This window comes from Pelodiscus sinensis, chromosome 6 (genome assembly GCF_049634645.1).
Source record: "Pelodiscus sinensis isolate JC-2024 chromosome 6, ASM4963464v1, whole genome shotgun sequence".
Taxonomy (NCBI): domain Eukaryota; kingdom Metazoa; phylum Chordata; order Testudines; family Trionychidae; genus Pelodiscus; species Pelodiscus sinensis.
Genome location: NC_134716.1, coordinates 31,583,909 through 31,600,861, shown reverse-complemented (window position 1 = coordinate 31,600,861; position 16,953 = coordinate 31,583,909). Strand labels below are relative to the sequence as shown.

At 42.6% G+C, this 16,953-nt stretch overlaps 1 protein-coding gene across 2 annotated transcripts in view; it reads left to right on the top strand.

Moving 5' to 3' along the window:
* Window positions 1-16,953, top strand: part of DOCK8 (dedicator of cytokinesis 8) — a 148,774-nt gene that overhangs the window by 108,296 nt on the left and 23,525 nt on the right. For both annotated transcript variants that reach the window (XM_075931670.1, XM_075931671.1), the window contains 6 exons: window positions 162-344; window positions 3,396-3,531; window positions 5,725-5,812; window positions 12,276-12,372; window positions 13,563-13,697; window positions 15,865-16,017. In XM_075931670.1, coding sequence (XP_075787785.1) covers window positions 162-344; window positions 3,396-3,531; window positions 5,725-5,812; window positions 12,276-12,372; window positions 13,563-13,697; window positions 15,865-16,017 — 792 coding nt within the window. The remainder of the gene's footprint in view (window positions 1-161; window positions 345-3,395; window positions 3,532-5,724; window positions 5,813-12,275; window positions 12,373-13,562; window positions 13,698-15,864; window positions 16,018-16,953) is intronic.

Here is a 16,953-nt window from a genome sequence, read left to right as displayed (position 1 = left end):
TTGTATACTACAAATATTGAACATGGAATATATGAAGCACTCTCAGCAATGCACTGTGGTTTTGATATAACACTCCACCATATTTAAATAATATTACTGAACCTGTATAATTTTTTCTCCTTTTTATCCCTCCGTGGAACATGCTTCTTATCTCTCTCTAGCCCTACAAACAGTACAATACATTAAGTCCTGATACCACTCGCAACCTTTTGATCTGCTTCCTCTGGATCATGAAAAATGCTGAGCAGAGTCTTATTCGGAAATGGATTGCAGACCTTCCATCCATGCAGCTGAACAGGATTTTAGATCTCCTTTTCATTTGCGTTTCATGCTTTGAGTACAAGGTAAATGGAACATTCCACTGATGCTTTTGTCTCAGATTTTTTTAAATAAACTCTCTAGTGCAAACCTTCGTTGGCTACCAATAACATTAAGATCGGATGAAATTAAATTGTCTTTCTTATCATCTGCTTTTATAAGGGATGAGCAAACTGATTCAGACAAAATAATTGACCCAAGCTTTTGAAAACTCAGATTAAACTTTTTATGAGCTCCTATAAAGCTGTTTACATTATTTATTGATTTTTCCATTTTGTTTGGCGTGGAGCGTCTTACTTCTGAATGGAAGCAGGAGATCCAATAGCCGGGCAAAAGGGTCTGTTTTACCAACATTTCTCTGATACACAGATTAACAGCCAGGGCTTTTGAATATTTATACCTAAAGTAAGCCTCTCAACTTTGGAGCTTCACTCATCTCATACATCTACTATATATTTTAGAGAGTTTGTCTGTCTATGAGGCTATGTCTACACCACAGAGTCAACACAATCTGAGTCACGTCCACACTGCAAGCATGTTCTTCCAAAAGTAAATTGAAAGAACAGGGAGTTTTCCAGCGTTGGTAATCCTTTTTCTACGAGGAAGAAGCCTTTTTCTGAAAGAGCTCTTTCGCAGATAGGCGTATGGATGGGGAAGAGGGAGTTCTTTCGAAAGAAGAGGAAAGAGGAAAAAGCACAGGTGGCCAATCCGTCTATAATAATCACAGCTTAAATGCAAGATAGTGTCCATGCAGTGTGGATGCTATCTTTCAAAAAAACAGATCGCTTTTTTGATGCCCTTGTATGAGTGGACGCTCTCTTTCAGAAGACGTTTTTCCGGAAAATCTCTTCCGAAAAAAGGTTCTTCCAAAATAAGTCTGCAATCCAGACATAGACTGAGTGTGTCTGTCTGTCTATTTGTTCATGAACTCCTCCTAAATGGTAAGAGCTAGATCCACCAAATTTGGGATGCAGCTTCCACTTATCATAACTTAAAGCAAAGTCAGGGTTTGGTTGTGCCAGGAAATTGGGATGTGCCAGGAAAGAGATTTCGTCTCAAAAAAGCATACAGAAAAGAGACCAAATCATCAGGCAGGTGAAAGGGGCTCCCTGGGAGCTCCCCCTCCATCTGGGACTCCCCCATCCCCAAGCCTCCCCCCATCCAGGTGCTCTTTAGGGATAGGTTGGAGGACTACAGTCTCCCCCCACATTCATTCAGGAACATTGCTGGCTGTTCCCCTTTGACAGGGAGCAAGGGAAAAATGCACAATTTGCTGCATTCCTCAGTCTAGCTGGGGAGAGCAGGGGGAAGGTGAACCTGAACTTGCCCCAGCTGGGGAATATTGCACCCCTCCCCCAGCTGTGCCTGCTGGAGCTGCAGCAGCCATGGAGAGGAGCTTCTCACCTGGCCCCAAGCTGCAGTGAGAGAGGGCTGGGGTAGTCCTCTCTATTCAGGGCAGCCTGCATACTGAACACCTCATCCCCAACCTCACCCCAGAGCAATGATTCAAATGAAGAAAAACAAAAATTAATTGAGTTAGGGATCCGAGCAACGCTGGGTAAATCTGTAACATATTTCTGCAGTACAATCCCTTTCTTCTTTCTGTCAGCAACGTAAGTAGCATGTGTGAAGGTGGGAGCGGGTAGCTTCTGTCCATGCTCTCTTTCTTCTCCCCTTTGTAGCAAGACATGATGAAAGAATAGTCTTGTGGTTCAGGTATGGCTCTGGAAATCAAGACTCTTATCTAAACCACAGATTACTTGTCTGAACCTGGTCAAGTAACACTTGTGATGAGATCATTTCTTCATCTGAAATAATACTACCTGCCTACTTTACAAGGGAGTTGTGAGGCTAACTACATTAAAACATGCAGGCTATGTCTACACTGGCCCCTTTTTCGAAAGGGGCATGCTAATTTTAAACTCGGAATAGGGAAATCAGCGGGGGATTTAAATATCCCCCGCGGGATTTAAATAAAGATGTCCACCGCTTTTTTCCGGCTTGGGGAAAAGCCGGAAAAAAGCGTCTAGACTGGCCCGATCCTCCGGAATAAAGCCCTATTCCAGAGGATCTCTTATTCCTACTTCAAAGTACTTCCGGAGGATCTCTTATTCCTACTTCAAAGTAGGAATAAGAGATCCTCCGGAAAAGGGCTTTATTCCGGAGGATCGGGCCAGTCTAGACACTTTTTTCCGGCTTTTCCCCAAGCCGGAAAAAAGCGGCGGACATCTTTATTTAAATCCCGCGGGGGATATTTAAATCCCCCGCGGATTTCCCTATTCCGAAGTTTAAAATTAGCATGCCCCTTTCGAAAAAGGGGCCAGTGTAGACGTAGCCGCAAAGCCCAGAGGATGCAAGATGCTACAGAAGTACAAATGACTATAGTAGCATCATGACAATGGAGCCTTTTGAAATTTCCACCTTTGTCCTTACTTCCAGCTATCCCTGTATGCTTAGAAACAACACACATACTACCTCTTTGACCACGTGCATGTTGCTATGGTACTTTGATTGCGTGTGCCTATACCCCTTTGTTAGCATTCAGTGCCCCCTGCCGACTCTGGAGACTCGCTACAGCGTTCATTGTATACTTTGGACTAAGGCTATGTCTAGACTGCAGGAAAAACTTCTTTTGAAAGAGAGGATCCACACTGCAAAAGCGCATCAAAAAGGCGTTCTGCTTTTTCGAAAGATAGCATCCACACTGAATGGACTCTATCTCGCATTTCAGCTGTGATTACTATGGAGAAAGTGGTCACCTGGACTTTTTCCTCTTTCCTCTTCTTTCAAAAAAAACCTCCCTCTTCTCCATCCACACATGCCTTTTCCAAAAGAGCTCTTTTGGGAAAAGGTTTCTTCCTCATAGAATGAGGATTACCAATGCCGGAAAAAACCTCTGTTCTTTTGATTTTCTTTCAAAAGAATGCACTTGCAGTGTGGATGTAACTCAAGATTTTTCGGAAAAATGGCCATTTCCCCCCAAAAAAAATCTGTAGTGTAGACATACCCTTAGAGATAACTTAACTGTGTACTTTAGAAACTGATCACTGAAACTTTGCTTCCTCATATATGTCCAGGGCAAACAAAGCTCTGATAAAGTCAGCACCCAAGTGCTTCAGAAATCAAGAGATGTAAAAGCCAGGCTAGAAGAGGCTTTACTGAGAGGAGAAGGAGCCAGAGGCGAAATGATGAAACGCTGCAGGACACCAGCTGGTACTTTCTCCCCCGCTCTAATTTTAATTTAATGTCTATCAAAAGACCACAAGCAAGCTGTGGATGTGAATGTTTTTCCCTTTGTGTCTTTGGAAGACAATAAAACCCCTCTCTTGTAGAAGTTGACCTTCTTAGCTCTTATATTTCTCTTCCTTTCCTGCCCTTGCAAACTTCTCTGCCCTTTGCTGTGGATAAAAATGTTTTAGCTTTCAAAATATATAATACATGAGTTCTTCTTACGCTCTAAATATGCAGTTAACATATCTCAAAATTCACATGTTTCTTTTATTCTACGTAAGTTTTGCATAGTGTATTAATAAAGGGGGAGACACCATCTGTTCCCTGAGGCCCAAAAATATATGGAGAGGCATTTTGGCTACGTCTACACTGGCCCCTCTTCCGGAAGGGGCATGTAAATTTCACGAGTCGTCGTAGGGAAATCCGCGGGGGATTTAAATATCCCCCGCGGCATTTAAATAAAAATGTCCGCCGCTTTTTTCCGGCTTTTAAAAAAGCCGGAAAAGAGCGTCTAGACTGGCCCCGATCCTCCGGAAAAAGTGCCCTTTTCCGGAGGGTCTTATTCCTACTTTGAAGTAGGAATAAGACCCTCCGGAAAAGGGCACTTTTTCCGGAGGATCGGGGCCAGTCTAGACGCTCTTTTCCGGCTTTTTTAAAAGCCGGAAAAAAGCGGCGGACATTTTTATTTAAATGCCGCGGGGGATATTTAAATCCCCCGCGGATTTCCCTACGACGACTCGTGAAATTTACATGCCCCTTCCGGAAGAGGGGCCAGTGTAGACGTAGCCACTATGTTTCAGCCAGACCTCAACTTACCCTCTAGTTTTGTGGACATCTGATTCGTGTTTGTTGCCTCTCAGTATTTTTATATGTGATGTGCTCCATCTATAACTTAAAAAAGAATTCTTCCACCTGCTAGAATACCAAAGTCATCCTGGGATCTGAAAGTCAAGCTCGGTCACGTTGCCAGTGAATAATTTTTTAATCTGCAGTGAGGATCCACTTAGAATCTATTCTGGCTTGGGCATGGTCAACAGAATTGGAGCTCATTTTCCCATCATTGTATTGGCTCTGCAGAGCTAAGAGGAATGAAAAAAAAGTTTAAAATGTAGGACTGTGCATATGGGGATGTTTAATGGAGGGGTGCTGGCTCCATGGTACGTTCACCAAATTGCTTGGCCTCTATGTCATGAGTATTCCTTAGGGATGTGTGGTGGTGGGAGGAGCCAGAGAGCATCTGTTCTCCAGTAGATTTCTGAGAGTTGGGAGCCATTGTTCTTCCAAGCAACATTAATTTCAATGGGGCCTCTCCTGTGTCTGCTACTGTGCAGTCACTCAGGGAATGTCTACACTGCATCCCTCTGTCGGCAGAGAGATGCAAATTAGGCAGGTTGACACTGCAAATGAAGCAGGGATTTAAATATCCCTTGCCTAATTTGCATAAAAATGGCCACCGCGTTTTGCCGACTCAGCACTTTGTCAGCAAAAAGTGGCAGTCTAGAGGGGGATCTGTCGAGAAAGAACACCTTTTTCGACAGATCCCTTATGCCTCCTGCAAGGAGGTTTATAGAGCTGGACAACTCTGTGCATCTGAGAGGGTTGCACTCCCTTCCTGTTCCATACAGAAAAAACCCTGTTCCTCTAATGGATAGATGAAGAGCGTGAGTTGAAACTCACAATGTTGCCTGCTCCTGATGTGGGGTTTTCTGCTTAGGAGATTGCATGGCCCTGTATTTTATCAGACTTGGAAGCAGATAGGATCAGAACATGTAAGAAGAGCAGATCTGTAAGAACCATATCTTCCTTGTAGGAGCAGAAGCAAAAAAAAGTGGGTGCACTTGTGATATCATTATATCAGTGCCCTTATACCAGGAAGAAATGTGGCAGTGGTTTCAAAAATATTAAATATAAACAAGTTGCTTACCCAGAGGCAGTCAGTTCAATTCAAAAGGGAGTTTAATTTTCCAAGGCATTTGTAACAAAACCAAATATATCAACCCAGATTTTTTAAAATGTTTGACAGTGTGTATTTGCTAGGGTCCAGGAGACTGAAAGCCGGGAGATTTGAAACCTGTGTGACTGTTAGAGAAACATAGCTCCTCCTGTACAATTTGGTATCAAAATCCAGATCACCCCTCTTTGCTTTAATCTTGCTGACCTGTGTTGCACTCTTAGGGAATGACAGATTCCCGGGGTTAAATGAAAACCTGCGATGGAGAAAAGAGCAGACTCAGTGGCGGCAGGCCAACGAGAGGCTAGATAAGTAAGTCATTTAATGAACATTTATCGCTTATACCAGAAGCTTATTTTTCCTGGGATGATTTTATTACAAAATCTGCAGCTTCGGTCCAGCCCCCTTCTTCCGAGGGCAAAAGACGTCAGAACAGATTATCTAACACAGGAGTTTCCAACCTGTGGCCTGGGACCCCTGGCGGTGTTCAGACAAGGGTCTGCGAAAGGTTGTCATTGCCATAGAACAGTGGTTTTTAGCCTGCGGTCTGGAGACCCATGGGGACTTGCAGAGACCTCCATGACTTCAGGCCACGGCAGGGCCCCACGCTCCAAACTGCTGCAGGCAATGGATATATTCTGCAGCTCCTAGCCACCATGGGCAGTGGGAGCCCCTGGAGTTATGAGCTGCAGGAGACAGGGAGGACCATGCAGCCCCCAAGCTATTGATAGCAGGGGACACTGGAGCTCTGAGACCCCATGAGCAGTGGGAACCCCTGGAAGTCAGCTGCCACGGGTGTTGTGAGAACCCCACAGCTCCCCATTTTGACACTGATATTTTTAGTAAAAGTCAGGGACAGATCATGCACAGACTTTAAGCTTGTGACCTGTCCGTGACTTCTACTAAACATATCCGTGACAAAATCTTAGCCTTACTTATAATGCGAGACTGAAGGAGCTCAATCGATTTAGCTTCACAAAGAGACAAGGGTGACTTAATCAGTCTAAGTAGCTACACGACAAACAAATATTTGATAGCAAGCTCTTCAGTCTAGCAGAACCAAAATACAAGTTCTAGTGTTTGGAAGTTGAAGCTACACAAATTCAGACCGGAAATAATTACCTTCACTGTTAAAAATGAACACCTTAACTAGTGGAACAATATACCAATGGTCATGCTTGATTCTCTATTACCTGAAATTTTAAAATCAAGATTGGATTATTTTGGGGATATTCTATGGCTGTGATATACACAAGCTCGGACTATATGATAACAGTGGCCCCTTCTGGCTTTAGAAACTATGATATCAGGTGAACAAGCTTTGACCCTTTGTGTTCTATTTGAGTTGACTTATTTGCAAAGTGGGAAAAGATGACATGTTTTTCCCATTGCAAGTTGTACATTGTGATTTGTGGATACAAATTTTGTCATTCTCCAAAGTATGAATGCACAGGTAAAATAGATCAACATAATCAACAGAACATAAATCAGTGAACGTCTGGCGGTATAAAAAAGTGGCTTTTCATTAATTAATTATGCTACTAACAATTCCTGCAAACTGTGTGTGTGCCAAGTGTCCATAAATATAGAAATGTAGAGAGATATTATTTTTCCACAGCTACTTGTCTATTATGAACCGAGATTAGATTAAGTGAAAGGGTTGCCTTTCATTATGGTGGTGCAGTAGCCTCTCTCTATTAAACTGTAGTAAGCTTTTAATTTTGGCTTTGATAATTGGTTTCGCCCTGTTTTCCTGGGCCTGGGTTTTGTGAATACTGTGAAAAGTGACTACATTGTTGTCAGTAAACAGAACTGGTTTTTTTAATGCAGATTTTTGATTCTAGAATTCATTGTAATTTTAAAAAGTGACAAATCTTTGTGCACTCTGTCTACTCTGTTCATGTATCATTTCCTCATGAAAATCAATTTGATGCAGTCTCTTAACAGTGCTATTTGTACAGTCAAAGCAAAATGCAGGACAATGTAGCACTTTAAAGACTAACAAGATGGTTTATTAGATGATGAGCTTTCGTGGGCCAGACCCACTTCCTCAGATCAAATAGTGGAAGAAAGTAGTCACAACCATATATACCAAAGGATACAATTTAAAAAAATGAACAAATATGAAAAGGACAAATCACATTGCAGAACAGAAGGAGGATGCGGGGGGGTGGGAAGGGGGAGGAAGGAAGGTAAGTGTCTGTGAATTGCTGATATTAAAGGTAGGGAGAGTGGGATGTTTGTGAGTTAATGGTATTACAGGTGATAATTGGGGAAACTGTCTTGATAATGGGTGAGAAAGTTCAAAGACTTGTTAAGTCCTTGTCCGTAAGTGTCGAATTTTAACATGAATGACAGTTCAGAGGATTCCCTTTCAAGTGCAGATGTAAAAGGTCTTTGTAGCAGAATGCAGGTGGCTAAGTCAGGAGGTTGTTGGTACATCCTAGAATTACTGGACTAAATAATGTAGCAGTTGTAACTATGGAATAGAATGCTGATTTAGCAGGATTAATATAATCCTCTTTTTGAAAACAGAAGTTAAAACTTTGGGACCAAATTTTGTGGCCCTTTTCAATCTTTCCTAACTCATTGACTTTTATAGGAATTTTACTTTTCTGCAAAAGCAGTCATTGAGTAATTGGAGATAAGGATTCTGTTGGTCAGGAAGATTGTACACAAATTTGCACTGATTGAACTAAAAAGTGGTGGAACCCCCTGTGTGGACATTTTTCTTTTGGTTTTAAAGTGGCTTATTATGGTTTAATTTACACCATTTCCGAATTGACCGAAGCGAAACAAAATAAGCCTGGCTTAAACCGAAGTACGTGTTTGCTACAGTCTTTTGCCTTGATTCAGCTAAGCCAGTTTAAAATCACATCTTTAGTTAAACCAGTGCAACTCTACATGTGCACAAGGCTTTTATGTTTATATGGTTACGTCGACACTACCTCCTATGTTGGCAAAACTGACATCACTCAGGAGTGTGATTTCCATCCCTCTGAGTGACACATGTGATACTGATGTAAGCATGAGTGTGCACTGCATTGTTGTCCGGGGAGCTTCTCCTGCTGACATAGCTTATGCCACTCACAGGGGAGTGTTTTTTTAAGCTGTTGGGAGAGCTCTCTCCTATCATCACAGAGAGTACCCAGTGCAGTGCAGGGTAGCTGCAGCATGCAGCCCTGTAAGTAGACATGGCCTGCAGCACTCCTCACTAGAGTATCTGAAAGTCTCAGAGGGGTAGCCGTGTTCGGGTATGTCTATACTGCATTCCTCTTTCGAGAGAGGAATGCACATGCAGACGAACAAAATTGCAAATGAAGCGTGGATTTGAATTTCCCATGCTTCATCTGCATAATCGCGTCCTGGCACTATTTTGAAATACTCTATTTTGAAAAAAGAAACTCTGTCTAGACACAGTTATTTCAACAGAAAATAAAAAGAAAGAAAAAGAAGAAAACCTTCTTTTGAAATTACCCTTACTCCTTATACAATGAGAAAATTTAAATCCGCGCTTCATTCGCAATTTCGTTCATCTGCATTTGCATTTCTTTCTCAAAAGAGGAATGCAGTTTAGTCTGTAACTTTAAAAACAACAAGTAGTCCTGTAGCACTTTAGACACTAACTTACTATACATATATTTGTGTTGGTCTCTAAGGCTACATCTAGAATGCAAGCCTCTTTCGAAAGAGGCTTTTTCGAAAGTATCTTTTCCACATCTTTCCATATCTTTCGAAAAAGAGCATCTAGACTACAACCAGTACTTTCGAAAAAGCAAGCCACTTTTTCGAAAGAAAGCATCCAGGCAGTCTGGATGCTCTCTTTCGAAAAAGCACAGTTTGCATTACATAGCGCCTTTTTTCAAAAGAGCACTTTTGAAAAAAGAAGGTGTTCTTCCTCGTAAAATGAGGTTTTCTGCGGTTGAAAAAACTGCCACTTTTTTATTTACTTTTGAAAGAACATGGCAGCAGTCTAAATGCAGAGGAAGTTTTTTCAATAAAAGGCCACTTTTTTCGAAAAAACCCTGTAGTCTAGACACACCCTAAGGTGCTACAGGACTACCCATTGTTTTTAGAGTATCTGAGTGTCTTGCTCGTCCCTAATGACTCCCCTAAGCCAAGGGTGGGCCAGGACTTAGTACATTTCCCATTGGAAAAGTATTGGCACATTGTCATTTTCATACTCCAAAAAGCATTCGAGGTCAGTTGGTGGACAGCAGGTTCAGTTTCGCACATGCAGACACTTGCCCTCACTTCTCCATGCCCCACCTGCTGGAAATGACTCCAAAGAATGTGTTTATTCAATTTGTGCAGGTTGCACCCTTATTTAGCAACACGTGGCTTGATTATTGTAATCACCTCCCAGCAGAGCTTCTCCAGCATTCACAGCTCTAAATAAATGTGGTCAGACATGTTACACCTGCCTTTTTTTCCTTTCTCTGGCAGTCTGTAACACTGCTGAAATAACTGATGGCCAGATTGGACTTTATGGGTGTGTCTTGACTACATGGCTCCATCGACGGAGCCATGTAAAGTAGTTTACCCAACATAGTCAATAAAGCAGGGATTTAAATAATCCCCGTTTCATTAAAATAAAAATGGCTGCCGCACTGTGCCGACAATCAGCTGATACGGCACAGCACGGCAGTCTAGACACGGAGTGGTCGACAAGGGAAGACCACTCTGGTAAACCTAGTTTCATGAGGCATAACGGAGTGGTTGACAAAGGCTTCCCTTGTCAACCGCTCCGCGTCTAGACTGCTGCACTGTGCCGGATCAGCTGATTGTTGACACAGCACGGCAGCCATTTTTATTTTAATGAAGCGAGGATTATTTAAATCCCAGCTTCATTGACTATGTCGGGTAAACTACTTTAGACTACATGGCTCTGTCAATGGAGCCATGTAGTCTAGACACACTCTATGAGCTGAGATTCCTAACCTCATTCCTATATAAATGTTGAATCAAATACAGCAGAACATTCACAGAACTCCATTTGTGAATTTGCACCAGAAACCTGATTGTAAGAGTCACTCATCCAGTCAGAGGACAGAAACACTCCATGGCTATGTCTAGATTGGCATGATTTTCCGCAAATGCTTTTAACGGAAAAGCACTTTTTGCGGAAAAGGGTCCGTGCTAATCTAGACGTGCTTTTACGCAAAAAAGCCCCAATCGCCATTTTCACGATCGGGGCTTTTTTGCGCAAAACAAATCTGAGCTGTCTACACTGGCCCTTTTGCGCAAAAGCTTTGCGCAAAAGGACTTTTGCCTGAACGGGAGCAGCATAGTATTTCCTCAAGAAGCACTGATTTCAGACAGTAGGAAGTCAGTGTTCTTGCAGAAATTCAAGCAGCCAGTGTAGATAGCTAGCAAGTTTTTCCGCAAAAGCAGTTGCCAGTCTAGACACAGCCTACGTGAGCTAGGAGTCCTGTCAGAACAGCTCTGGTTTCCAATACTGAATACTTACAACTGAGAGCGTGTGAACATGCTGGAGCCTAGGAGTAATACTGAACACAGCTGAGAAATTCCTTTGTGTTCATGGGTAACTCAGCGTCAATGAATAGATGAGCCTGATGAATGAGTTGTAACAAAAAAAAAAAAAAACCTCAAGTCATCATACTGCTGAGAGAGGTAGAAGGGTTATGTTCCAGACCTGCTCCCTGAGCCTTGTCATGATACAGGTTTGCTCTTTGCCCCATCATTCCCTCGTCTCTTTTTAGGGATGCATGCCACCGTCCCTTCTTAAATCAACTGGTGATGGTGCCTTGGGTGTAGTGAGCTGTAATGGAGTGGCACTTATCTCCCACGAGCACTCCCATCTGGTCAAGTGCATGTGCTTGCACTGTCTCTTTAAAAGTCTACTCAGCGCTCCAGCCAAGTCACACTCTTGTGTATAATGCAAACTCCTTCTGGTGTACATCTTAAAAGGGGTCCCATCTTAGTGTCCTCTTGTCCCATGTGTTTCAGTCATTCCATTTCCCCACTCATAGAGAGTGGTGCCTCCAGGACTTCCCCTCCTAGAGACAGCTTCCTCAGCCAAACAGCCAGCCTCACAGTACATGGCAAAGCTCACGCAATGCAGACCAACAGCAGCTCTGCTTTGCAGCTCCCTTTGTAGGCCTTCCTGGCCTCTGATTGGCTGGTTCCTCCAGTGCCACTCTAGTCTTCTGGAGGACTTATCTATGGCTCTTTTCTGGGGCCAGGTGTGACAGGACTACCCTGTCACAGGGACTCAGGGGTATGGAACTTGCTGTCCCTTCTCATTCACCTGAGTCCATGCTTTTAAAAAATTCAGGATAGTCTTTACTCATACAGTTATTTTTTTTTAATTGCCATGTTAACTAGAACATTGTCCCAAGCCCCTTTATCCTTATATTTTATTTCTTTTGCATTTTGTAAAGGGTAATTTTATTCCATTTTGTTGTGCTGCTGCATAGCTCCTTGAGAATCTTAGTAGGGGTAGGGCATGGTGTCATTTTATATCATTCATTATTGTTATTTTATGATACCAAAGGAAACAGCATCTTCTATTTAAAAATATCCATAGGCCTAGTTCTGTGGCACTTTGGGGGGATCAATGGGCAAAAGTAGTAATCCCTCCCAATTGTCCAGTAGTCCTTAGGAAATGCCCGTCAATAATGTTGTTGTTGCTTGTCCCTATGGGAACATTCAGAATGTCGTTTGCTTCTCTTTTGCACTGGTGTAGACAGTAGGTTATGAAGCAAATAATGAGGTATTTGCTGTATGCTTTAATTAGAGTTTCTTTTCACAGGACAAAAGCGGATCTAGATCAAGAAGCTCTGATCAGTGGAAACCTGGCTACAGAAGCTAATTTGATCATCTTAGATATGCAGGAGAATATCATCCAGGTGAGAAACTACATGGCTAGCTGTAGGCCAGTCCTAGCATCATTCTCTCTTAGGCAGTACATTTTAATTAAAAGGAACCCTGGAAACATTTATAATCAGAAATAAATAAAAACTGATCCAGGTAAAAAAATTGTTTACAGCCATTGGCAAGCCCCTTTCGTTCACTAGGGGAGCAGCAGTGTAACTAAGAGACTCACTTATTTATAACAGTAACTTGAAATCCAATTTCAGTTGGCTTTAGAGCGTGGGGGCGGGTCTTAGCTCTATCTGAGGAGGATGGGGGAGAGCAGGATTTTCATTTATTTCAGGAATTTGTCTGAGGATCTTAAGCATTTGGGACTGGACTGGCCTAAGGGATTTGTGACATTGTTCTGCGTTATCACATAACCCTTGGTATTTAGTCTCCATTCCTACAAAGGCCTCTGCACAGGGAACTCTTATAGAATCATAGAATCCGAGGCCTGGAAGAGACCTCAGGAGGTCATCGAGTCCAGCCCCCTGCCCAAAGCAGGACCAATCCCAACTATGCCTGCTTGGAGCCTCGTTGGCATCAGGGTCTTAAAGTCGACTTGCCAAATCAGGGCCTTAATGTCTAGAGGCCAGGTCCTCAGCCGGTGTACAGTGTAACGGTTCCACTGAAATCAGTGGAGCTTTGACAGTTTATGCCATCTGAGGATCTGTCCACAGGTCTCTTCCAGCTGAGTTTCTCAGTCCTCTGGAGGCAGTGTGGTCATGTCCTAACATGAGGAAATGGTTTGTACTCCTCTTTAACCCTGGCAGGAGAAAAGTGATAATCTCCCAAGGGAATTCCATGCAGGCCATTAAAGCCACATATAAAATACTCAGGCAGGAGTAAGATTGTGAAAACCCGGGGCTTTGAGGGTGGGTCTAGAAATGAACTGAGTTCAAAATGGATAGGAAGGACCTTTGGAGAACTGAGAGGCGCAGGGGGGACTCCCCTTTTCATCCCTGTTCCATGACAAGCAACTTCCCTGTTTCTGTTTGGTAGGATAAAACACAATGTAGTTAAGCATGTAGGCAGGAATGGAAGAAGCTGAAGCCTCCAACCTCACTTTGCAGCCTGCAAGGCTTGGTCTCTTGGACAATAGACCAGAACTTTGGTCCCTATGCTTCTGTTGCCTGTTAGCTTGCTTGTTGGTTAAATTAATACTGGACTTCTCTGTGTGTAGGCAAGCTCTGCTGCAGACTGCAAAGATAACCTTTTGGGCAGTGTGTTGAAGGTCCTGGTAAATTCCCTCAGCTGTGATCAGAGCACCACTTACCTGACACATTGCTTTGCTACGCTCAGAGCACTCATTGCCAAGGTAAACTCTTAACCTGCTTGTTTTCATCCTTCTGGTTAAGACATTAAGGCAACATTTTCAGAGGGGGGAATTACTTGCATGGGTGCAAAAACTGCACTTTTGCCTCCATGGAGCATGCGTGCATTTTTCATTATTATGCAGGGCCGTCTTCTTCTGCTCTTTGGAGACATTGTTGATAATATGGATGGAAAAACTCATGTGGAATAAAAGCGTTGTTTTCTTTTTGCTTCTAGCAATTTATCAACGAGCTCAGCAAATGATACTGATAGAAATGCATAGCAAATTCCACACAAAAGCATTGTCCACTTTAGTGAATTTTATTATCAGGAATTTTATTGCACTGAATTCACTAATTTAGCAGAAATTAGATTACTACAGCCTAAAGACTAACTTGTGATCAGTTACACTGTTGTCAGTCACCTGAACAGGTGTAATGGAGATCAGAACCTTAGTCTTTTGGTATATTTTACAATATCATTTTTTCTAAGTACTAGCCCAAACTTTCCCCTCACTTTCCCCTGTGCATCCCTGCTGAAATTAATGCGGTTCCACAGGTGTAAATAAGGGCCGAATTTTGCCTGATGACTGTATAACATGAATTAAACCAAGTTTCTTATCTTTTACTATAGTCTTAAGAGAAGAGCCTCATTCAGAATATTTTAGCATTTGACAAAGGAGTCATTCTCCTCTGAAAAAGAATTTCCAAAAAAAAATTGTGATTATCCTAAAAACAAGCAAACAGGATACTCTTGCCCTATTAATCTCTGTCTTCCATTAAATATGGATAAGCAGTAAAGATTAGTCTTGGGGTAGTTTCCTAAATAGTTATGAAACTCATAAAGTACAATGAATATTTAATTATCCCTCAGTTACAATTCATTATGATTGCTGAAATCTATCTTCCTGTTAACATGACCTGGTGCTGTAATTTATGAAGCAACCATTCTAAGTCTTTATAATGCACTATAGGTGTGTGCATATTGCTTTAGAAACAAACATAATGAGACTCTGTGCCAAAGACTTTGCAGCATAGACTAGATGTAACATAGCCAGGGAAGACAATGAATCAAGGGTGGAGTTAGGAAAGAGGTGTACAAGGTTTACAACAAAGGTGTGTGTTTATTGTTATAGGTACACCTTCTAAGTTCCTATCTGTGTACAAACAGTATGGCTGTGTCTAGACTGGCCAGTTTTTCCAGAAAATCAGCCGCTTTTCCAGAAAAACTTGCCAGCTGTCTACACTGGCCGCTTGAATTTCCGCAAAAGCACTGACTTCCTACTGTAAGAAATCAGTGCTTTTTGTGGAAATACAATGCTGCTCCCGTTCGGGCAAAAGTCCTTTTGTGCAAAACTTTTGCGCAAAAGGGCCAGTGTAGACAGCTCAGATTTGTTTTGTGCAAAAAAGCCCCGATCACGAAAATGGTGATCGGGGCTTTTTTTGCACAAAAGCGCATCTAGATTGGCCATGGATGCTTTTCCGCAAAAAGTGCTTTGCGGAAAAGTGTCCATGCCAATCTAGATGCTCTTTTCCGAAAATGCTTTTAACAGAAAACTTTTCAGTTAAAAGTATTTCCGGAAAATCATGCCAGTCTAGACGTAGTCTATATGTGTATGCATCTATATTCTGTTTAGAATGTGATCCCTGCAGAACGGGGATGTTACCAGTTTTGCATTTCACAGTGCCTATTGTGGGGCTACCAGAGACAGTAACAATGTGTGTGTCTCAAACTAAACCTATCACAGCTCTAAAGTTGGGAGGAGGATTTGAGGAGAGTGAAATTATTTGGTGCTGTGAGTTAGGGTGTGTGTCCCAGAAGGATGTGTAAAGATCCAATGAATATTCCATATTCTCAGTGCGCTATTGGCATATTTCTTCACTTCTTTGAGTTGATGTGGTTAAAGTCTAGAAATACTATCTAAGACAGTCTTATTGCAAATCTTGCCATATTTGATGTTTTGCTTAAAGCTCCTGGAGCCATGAGCTCATCTGAGAATTGTAGCTTTAGTTTATTTTTAAAGGGTAAATGTCTAGCCTCCTCAGTCTGGAGGAAAGGCAGAGACACCAGAATCCAAATCAAAAGGAACCAAACTGTGTTATCTTTAAATCTCATGATGTTTGAATGCTTGATGCCGAATGCCCTGATAGTGTCTTCTCTATCTCCCTTAGTTTGGAGACTTGCTGTTTGAAGAGGAGATGGAACAGTGTGCTGACCTCTGTCAAAGAGTTCTACATCACTGCAGCAGCAGCATAGACATCACGCGAACTCAAGCCTGTGCTACCCTTTACCTCCTCATGAGACACAGTTACAGCTCCATCAGTGTAAGTTATTAGATATAGCAAAGTATTTGACACCATTCTGTTGCATTTGAGTTTAAAACCAATAATAAAAATGGCAATAGATTGAAAACATTTGTATATAAGGAGGGCGGGTACTGAGTTTTTCCAGACACACCTCTGAGGCACAATTCCCAGTCTGCTTGCTTCATGCTCTGTGGGTGGCAAATGATAGTTGTTTGTTGCTGGCCTATATCAGGGGCAATTATGACATTCTCACACCCCCAACATCTCCCATAAACTCAGCTGCACTGGCTGGCTCATTGAGGGAAGAGACTCCACCTATTCATTATCCATCTTTTCTAATGGGGCGTAGCAGGTGCACACAACCCTCATACACTTGTATCCCTAGATGTAAGGTCCAGGTAGCATATGAAAAGCCGTGACAGAAGAAATTCATGGAATCATAGGGCTGGAAGACCTCAAGAGTCATCGAGTCCAGCCCCCTGCCCAAAGTAGGACAAAGCGCTGGCTGGGATGGTTTAGTTGGGGTTAGTCTAGCCAGGACTTAAAAATCTCTATAGATGGAGATTCCACCACCTCCCTAGGTAACCCATTCCAGTGCTTCACCATCCTCCTAGTGAAATAGCTTTTCCTAATACCCAACCTAGACCTCCCCCACTGTAACTTGAGACCATTGCTCCTTGTTCTCTGATCTGTCACCGCTGAGCACAGCCTCTTTCCATCCTCTTTGGAACCTCCCTTCAGGAGATTGAAGGCTGCTATCAAATCCCCCCTCACTCTTCGCTTCTGCAGACTAAACAAGCCCAAATCCCTCAGCCTCTCCATGTGCTCCAGCCCCCTAATCATTTTGGTTGCTCGCTGCTGGACCCTCTCCAATGTGTCCACATCCTTTCTATAGTGGGGGGCCCAGAGTAGGAGGCAATACTCCAGATGTGGCCTCACCAGTGACAAATAAAG